The following is an 8,275-nucleotide window of genomic DNA, read 5'->3' as shown; positions in this document are numbered from 1 at the left end:
GATAAACTACAACTACAACAATAAACTACAACAACAATAAACAACAACAACGATAAACAACAACAACGATAAACTACAACAACAACAACAAACTACAACAACAATAAACAACAACAATAAACAACAACAACAACAAACTACAACAACAATAAACTACAACAACAATAAACTACAGTTAAAATAAGAGCAGTGTATAAAACAATAAATCAGGGAGAATTACTAAAAACAAGAACATATTTGCTTTGGTTTATAGTTTTTAGATGAGTGTTTTTCTGGACAGGAACTGAACAGAATAAACCTAAATGTTTTTGAGCAAGATCTTTAAGTGGGGAGGACTTCCACTGTGAGAAGAACAGAGGGAGGAGTTTTAATTGTCTGCAGCAGTGCAGAGTGACAGATCCTGGAGAGAGGAGGGAGACATTGGACCCACCACCAGGAGCAGTGGCGGAGCCAGGGGGTGGTCAGTGGTGGCCTTGACCACCCCAATCAGTTGAAGAAACTATAGTTTTAATCAAAATCAAAACTAGAAAGCATTGTGTCTCCTCACCATATTTCACCTGAGCGATGTCTCCGACAACGATGTCAGAGATCTTGATGTGGACGAGCTGCCCCCCTCGGATCACGGAGAACTTCTGCTCCTGCTCGATGCGGCTCTGCAGACCTCTGAACTGCTTCTCTTTGCTCCAGTCGTTAAACGCCGTCACCAGCACCACGCACACCACCGACAGGAGGATGGCCGCGCCCTCGATCCAGCCGGCCTCCGCCTCACCCTCATCCTCCACACCCCCCGCCGCGCTGCCACAACCTAACCACAAAATGCAAAAAGATTCAGCTGTTCTAGTTGAAACTGAGCTTCTGAAGGTAAAATGAGAACAATAAATGAGCAAAACAGTGACCTAAAGCTAAAGCATGTGATCAGCTGGTTCTGGTTGTCAGCAGCAAACTGGTTGATCCACTCTGAGAAGGTGCTATTCAAGAGACTGAGCTGAATACAGCACCTCAGACTGAGGAAGTCCTCAGGATGAGAGACGAAACATTTCTACATTTTTATGCTTTGTTTTGTTTTGTTTTTTTGAATGTCAAGAGGACCAGATTGAACTTTTTTGGACCTAAAGCTAAAGTTAGCAAAACTGTAGCTAAAATCCTAGTTAGTAGATAGAAGCTCAGCTTATGTAATAGTAGCAAAAGACTAAATGACAAGTAAAAGCTAAAATACACAAATCCATAGCTAAAAGTTAAAACTAGCAGATCTATAGCTATAAGCTGTTTCCTGTAATATCTTACAAAAAGAACTGAAGCTCTCGACCTTTGACCTCTCTAAGTGTCTTTAAGAATCTGTTGGACTCCTGGCAGGGACCAATGCAGACATGTTCCTGTTTTTAGTTTTATACATTCACCTTATAATCTAGCTGGGGGTTTTTTTGTTACCTTTTTCTTTTAGCCATCCTATTTGTAAAAATAAAATAAAATAAAAAAATAAATAAAAACCTGCAGTTTGACTTTTTATAACTGTTTATTGTTGTTGCTGTTGTCCATTGTTGTCATCTTTCTTTGTTAAATCAGGTCTCTCTTGTAAATGAGTCCTCGAGGCTCAATGGGATTTACCTGTAGAAATAAAGGTTGAATGAATGAATAAGCTAAAACTAGCTAAATATCAAATAAAGCTAAAATACACAAATCTGTAGCCAAAAGTTAAAACAAGCATATCTATAGCAATAAGCAAAAATTAGCAAAATATTTACTAAACACTAAAATTAACAAATCCTTAGCTAAGTTAAAACTAGCTGATCTATAGCTATAAGCTAAAATTAGCTAAACATTAACTAAAAGCTAAAATGAACAAAGCTGTAGGTAAAAGTTAAAACTAGCTGATCTATATCCTGATGCATGCTCAATAATCCAGGTAGAAAAATCTAAAAAAGTTAAATCTGGTCCTCTGGACATTCAAAAAAAAACAAAACAAAGCAAATAAACAAAAAAATGTAGAAATGTTTCGTCTCTCATCCTGAGGACTTCCTCAGTCTGAGGTGCTGTATTCAGCTCAGTCTCTTAAATAGCACCTTCTCAGAGTGGATCAACCAGTTTGCTGCTGACAACCAGAACCAGCTGATCACATGCTCAAGAAGGACCATCAGCCTAACAATGGATCATTAGCACACTTTATTCATTCAACCTTTATTTCTACAGGTAAATCCCATTGAGCCTCGAGGACTCATTTACAAGAGAGACCTGATTTCAACAAAGAAAGATGACAACAATGGACAACAGCAACAACAATAAACAGTTATAAAAAGTCATACTACAGTTTTGTTTTTTAAACAAATAGGATGATTAAAAAAAAGTAATAAAAACAGCTAGATTCTAAGGCGAATATAGAAAACTATAAACAGGAACATGTCTGCACTGGTCCCTGCCAGGAGTCCAACAGATTCTTAAAGACACTTAGAGAGGTCAAAGGTCGAGAGCTTCAGATCTTTTTACAAGATATTCCAGGAAACAGGAGCGGAGTAGGAGAAGGTCCTTTTGTCTAGTTCAGTCCTCACTGAGGGAACACTGCAGGTAATGATGTCCTGAGAGCGCACGCTGTAGCTGCACTCACACAGAGACATGTAGGAGGAGATGTATGAAGGCAGCAGACCAGGAAGTGATTTAAAGATGAAGATGTACCAGTGGGAGAGTCTGTGTGAAGTTAATGGTGACCAGTTAACCAGTGAATACTGGGTTCAGTGGTGGGTACGATAATCACAGCCAGTTATGAATCTTAGTGCACCATGATAGACAGCATCCAACATCTGCAGCATCCAACATCTGCAGCATCCAACATCTGCAGGGTTCTTGTAGGAGCGTTCATGTAAATAATGTCACCGTAATCAATGGAGGGAAGGAAAGTCACAGATACAAGGTGTTTCCTAACATTCAGGGTTAGACAGGATCTGTTTATGAAAAATAAACCCAGTTTAACTTTCAGTTTCTTTATCAAGTTTTCCACATGGAGCTTAAAAGAGAGATGTGAGTCGACCAAGATACACAAATATTTATAGGAATCAACAAACTCAATGGGGACACCATTTGAGGATGAGATCAGAGGAAGAACTGCTGGGACCAACTTCCTGTTTGAAAAAAGCATCCCTTTGGTTTTGTTGGCATTTAGGACAAGTTTGAGGTGGAACAAATCAGTCTGGATGATGTTGAATGCAGATTTCAAAAGCTGGAAAGCCTTAGCAACAGTTTTAGCTCGACAATAAACAACTGTGTCATCAGCATAGAAATGTATGGATGCATTAGGGATGTTTCTACCTACATTATGTATGTAGATTGTAAAGAGGGTGGGTCCTAAGACTGAGCCTTGTGGTACAATGTTGTTGACTGTTAAAAAAACTGGAGGAAGTACCATTATGTTGAACACATTTCCTCCGATCTGAGAGATAGTTAGAGAACCAACCAATGGTGTGTTCTGAGAAACACTGATGGCTGTTTACTACTCACAGAGGGCTGAGTGATACTAGCAATCACAGCATTGTAAGAGGGGGACAGTTGAACCCGGAGGCTCCACCCCTGTTTAACGATGGATGATTCTTTTCACAAAGATGGCCTCCTTTACTCCTCTCTCAAACCATCGTTCCTCTCTGTCCAGGATGTGAACATCTTCATCCCTGAAAAAGTGACCGCTGGCCTGGAGATGAGTGTAGAAAAGCTACACTGATGGATCCCGTTCAGGATTTTGGACATCCTGGACCTGCCTCTAGTACTCATTGAGTGGGACACAATTAAGACCATGGACAGGTCTACAGTCCCAGCCATGTACACATGGACTTATGACTACTGCTAATTTTATGACCATCAGTTAATCTGACCTGCTTGTTTTTGGACTGTAAGGGAACACTGGAGAACTCAGAGAAACCCCAACACATTACTGTGAGAACATGGAGATCCACACAGAGCTGGTAGTCCATCCTAGAACTGACTGTGCTAACCAACTGTATTAGCAAATGTACGCATACCTCAAGAAAAGATCTACAGAGGATGCCATCTTCTCTGTGGTCCACACTGCTCTCACCCACCTGGAGCAGAAAAACTCCTACATCCATCTGCTCTTTGTGACTTCACATCTGCCTTCAACACCCTGATCCCCCAGACCCTTATGGACAAACTATCCACACTAGGACTAAGCCCCTCCATCTGCAACTGGATCCTAGACTTCTTAACAAACAGACCACAGTCAGTGAGGATCCACAACTTCTCCTCCTCCACCATAACCCTCAGCACTGGCTCTCCTCAGGGATGTGTGCTGAGCCCTCTCCTGTTCATTCTGCTCACGTATGATTGTGCAGCTACCCATCCAGGCTGTCACATTGTAAAGTTTGCAGATGATACAGTGGTGGTGGGATGCATCACAAACAACGATGAGTCCAGCTACAGGCAGGAGGTGGAACATCTGGAGAGCTGGTGCAGGAAGAACAACCTTCACATCAATGTGAAGAAGATGAATGAGATGGTCGTGGACTTCAGAAGGAACAAAAACACCTACACCCCCCTGAACATAAGAGGATCTGTGGTGGAAGTGGTCTCCAGCTACAAGTACTTGGGTGTGCACCTGAACAACAACCTCAGCTGGAGCAACAACACCACCAGCCTGATGAAGAAAGCTCATCAGAGACTCTACTTCCTCAGACGGCTGAGACGAGCTGGTCTGGAAGCTCAGTCCTCACCTCCTTCTACAGGTGTGCAGTGAAGAGCATCCTGTGCTCCAGCATCAACGTGTGGCATGGAGGCTGCACAGCTGCAGAAAGAAAAGCTTTGCAGAGAGTGGTGAAGGCTGCACAGAAGATGTTGGAGTTAGTCTCCCCACCATCACAGATATCTACACCTCCAGATGCAGGAAGAGGGCCACCTGCATCATGAAGGACCACACTCACCCAGCACACACACTTTTTGCCCCACTCCCCTCAGGAAGGAGGTTGAGGAGCATTAAGTGTAGAACCATTAGACTGAGGAACAGCTTCTACCCTGAGGCTGTTAGACTCATGAATCTCTAACCAGAATAATCACTGTGAAAAATCACATCATGTTGCTGCTGATCTGTTTCAATGTTGCTGCTGATCTGTTTCATGTTGCTACTGATCTGCTTCATGTTGCTGCTGATCTGCATCATGTTGCTGCTGATCTGCATCATGTTGCTGCTGATCTGTTTCATGTTACTTCTGATCTGTTTCATGTTGCTGCTGATCTGTTTCATGTTGCTGCTGATCTATTTCATGTTGCTGCTGATCTGCATCATGTTGCTGCTGATCTGCATCATGTTGCTGCTGATCTGCATCATGTTGCTGCTGATCTGCATCATGGTGTTGCTGATCTGTTTCATGTTGGTGCTGATCTGTTTCATGTTGCTGCTGATCTGTTTCATGTTGCTGCTGATCTGTTTCATGTTGATGTGTTCATGCGTGCTCATCAGCTCACACAGACTCATGTTCGTGCTGCTGTTCAGCGTATTGTTTTTATGCTATCAGTGTTTAGTGTATATTTAGTTGATGGTTTTCTTAGTTCATATCTTTGATCTTATTACTGTTTTTTCTTTTACATTTTATTGTTGGATGTAAATGGGACCCTGTGAACATAATCTTGTTCCACCACATGTACTATGTGTTGTCATCATTGTATGGGAACATAGAAAGGTAAAACTGGCTCTCTTATTTAACCCATCCACCCCCAGGTGGAGCAGTGGGCAGGTATTGAAGACACCCGGGGAGCAGTTGGGGATAGGGTGTGCTACTCAGAGAGACCACGAGATGTGCAATGACTGGGGATCGAACCTGGGACTTTCGGGGCCTGCGTTGATTGCCCTGCCTCTTCCCCATCTCGGCCCCCTACTCAAGATGGCCACTACAGCCAGCAGAAACCAAATAACAAAAAAATGCTGTAACAGTTTACTGACACTGAGCTAAAATCTGGAGTGGCAGTATCTGACAGTCCCACCTCTTATGGTTGCATATGAGATTCTGTTTAACATCAGCAGAATGCACAGTGGCGGGTGATATACATTCTTTCACTGAATGCTAGGCATTTAGTTTGGTCCATATTTTTAAAGTGTAAAAGAAGCTGTTGAGGTGAATAAACCGGACACTCACTCTGTCTGTCGGCAACTGGCGGGTTGTAAAATGAAAGGCCAAGTGAAATAATGGCGGCAACCTCGAGGATGATGAGTGTGACGTCCTGCAAGGCCTCCCACACTAACTGCAAAAAGGTCTTTGGCTTCTTAGGAGGGATGACGTTCTGTCCAAACTCTTGTCTTCTTCTGGTAATGTCCTCCAGTCTTCCATCTAGACCTGCACACACAGAGACGTCATCTTATTTAATCACTCCAATAGACTATTTGATTGAATATTTGTTTATAATATTTTTGATAATAACATGCAGCCTTTATCCCTACAACTATAAGCAGTGATGACTTCATGAGATTCTTTATAAACAAAATTGTTTCAGTTAGGGAAAAAAATTCAAACCAACATTCCTACTATCGCCTCTGGTTCTGTGTCAAATGAGGCAACTTTAAAAATGTCACTAGAGCCTGATTTATGTTTGGACTGTTTTTGTTCTGTTGAGCTCTGAATTATCAAAAATAATAACCTCATCCAAACCATCCACATATCTGATAGATCCCATCCCAAACCAGACTGTTTAAAGAGGTATTTCCCCTAATTAATAACCATGTCTTGGATCTACTTAATTTGTCTTTAATGAATGGTTATGTACCACAGAGCTTTAAGGCTGCTGTAATTAAACCTTTACTTAAGAAACATAACCTTGACTCAGGAATCCTGGCCAACTATAGATCTATATCTAATCTAACTTTCATCTCAAAAATTCTAGAGAAAATAGTTGCAGGTCAGTTGCATGAACATCTACAAAGAAATAATCTGAAGAGTTTCAGTCAGGGTTTAGAGCTCACCACAGCACAGAATCTGCACTGGTGAACGTCACTAATGATATTCTCATGGCCTCAGACAATGGACTTGTGTCTATACTGGTCCTGTTAGACCTCAGTGCTGCATTTGATACAGTTGATTATAATATTCTATTACAGAGACTTGAATATGATGTTGGAATTACAGGAACTCTAAATTGGTTTAAATCATATTTATCTGATAGATTCCAATTTGTAAATGTAAATATATATTTTTTTAATTAAACTTTATTTAACCAGATAAAAAGCCACTGAGATCAAGACGTCTTTCACAAGGGTGACCTGGCCAAGAACAGGCAGCAGCAGCACACGTCATAAAAACAAGACAAGTAGCACGATTAGATGAAGACTTCAGAAATATAGAAAAATATAAAACATACAGTATAACATCCAAAAAAGTTCAATCTGGTCCTCTGGACGTTCAAACAAAACAAAACAAAGCAAAAAATGTAGAAACGTTTCGTCTCTCATCCGAGAGACTTCCTCAGTCTGAGGTGCTGTATTCAGCTCAGTCTCTTAAATAGCACCTTCTCAGAGTGGATCAACCAGTTTTGCTGCTGACAACCAGAACCAGCTGATCACATGCTCAAGAAGGACCATCAGCCTAACAATGGGTCATTAGCACCTGATGGCTGTTTACTGTTCACAGAGGGCTGAGTGATACTAGCAATCACAGCATTGTAAGAGGGGGACAGTTGAACCTGGAGGCTCCACCCCTGTTTAATGATGGACGGTTTCTTTTCACAAAGATGGCCTCCTTTACTCCTCTCTCAAACCATCGTTCCTCTCTGTCCAGGATGTGAATATCTTCATCCCTGAAAGAGTGACCTCTGACCTGGAGATGAGTGTAGACCTCAGAGTCCTGGCCTGATGATGTTGATCTTCTGTGCTGGTCCATCCTTTTGGCCAGTGGCTGTTTAGTTTCCCCGATGTAAGACTGATCACCCTCCTGACACTGAACAACATACACAACATTCCTCTGTTTGTGCCGGGGGACTGGATCTTTGGGATGAACCAGTCTTTAATGTATTTTGGGGTTTAAAAGCCACTGGGACGTTATGTTTAGAAAATAAACGTCTCAGTTTCTCTGATACCCCCTCAACATATGGAATGACCACTGGTCTGGGTCTGGGTTCCTCCTTTTCACCTGATGGCTGACTGGAGTCCTGTTTGGGTTTCTTCTCTGCTTTCAGGAAGGCCCAGTTAGGATATCTACATTGCTCTAGAGCCTGTCTTGTGTGGGATTTCTCCTTCTGCCTGGCTCCTAAGCTAGTGGGGACGCTGTCTGCTCTGTGGTACAGAGTCCTGATGACT

General features: G+C 42.0%; 1 protein-coding gene across 2 annotated transcripts in view; it reads right to left on the bottom strand.

Annotated features, from left to right (window-relative positions):
• LOC119416045 (plasma membrane calcium-transporting ATPase 1) overlaps window positions 1–8,275 on the bottom strand; it is a 70,336-nt gene that overhangs the window by 57,749 nt on the left and 4,312 nt on the right. For both annotated transcript variants that reach the window (XM_037683213.1, XM_037683214.1), the window contains exons 2-3: window positions 6,126–6,323; window positions 548–805 (exon numbers count right to left, since the gene is read on the bottom strand). In XM_037683213.1, coding sequence (XP_037539141.1) covers window positions 548–805; window positions 6,126–6,323 — 456 coding nt within the window. The remainder of the gene's footprint in view (window positions 1–547; window positions 806–6,125; window positions 6,324–8,275) is intronic.

Source organism: Nematolebias whitei, chromosome 10 (genome assembly GCF_014905685.2).
Source record: "Nematolebias whitei isolate Nwh7 chromosome 10, NemWhi1, whole genome shotgun sequence".
NCBI classification, from domain to species: domain Eukaryota; kingdom Metazoa; phylum Chordata; class Actinopteri; order Cyprinodontiformes; family Rivulidae; genus Nematolebias; species Nematolebias whitei.
The sequence above is the reverse complement of the archived record's forward strand: the minus strand, read 5'-3'. Positions and strand labels throughout refer to the sequence as shown.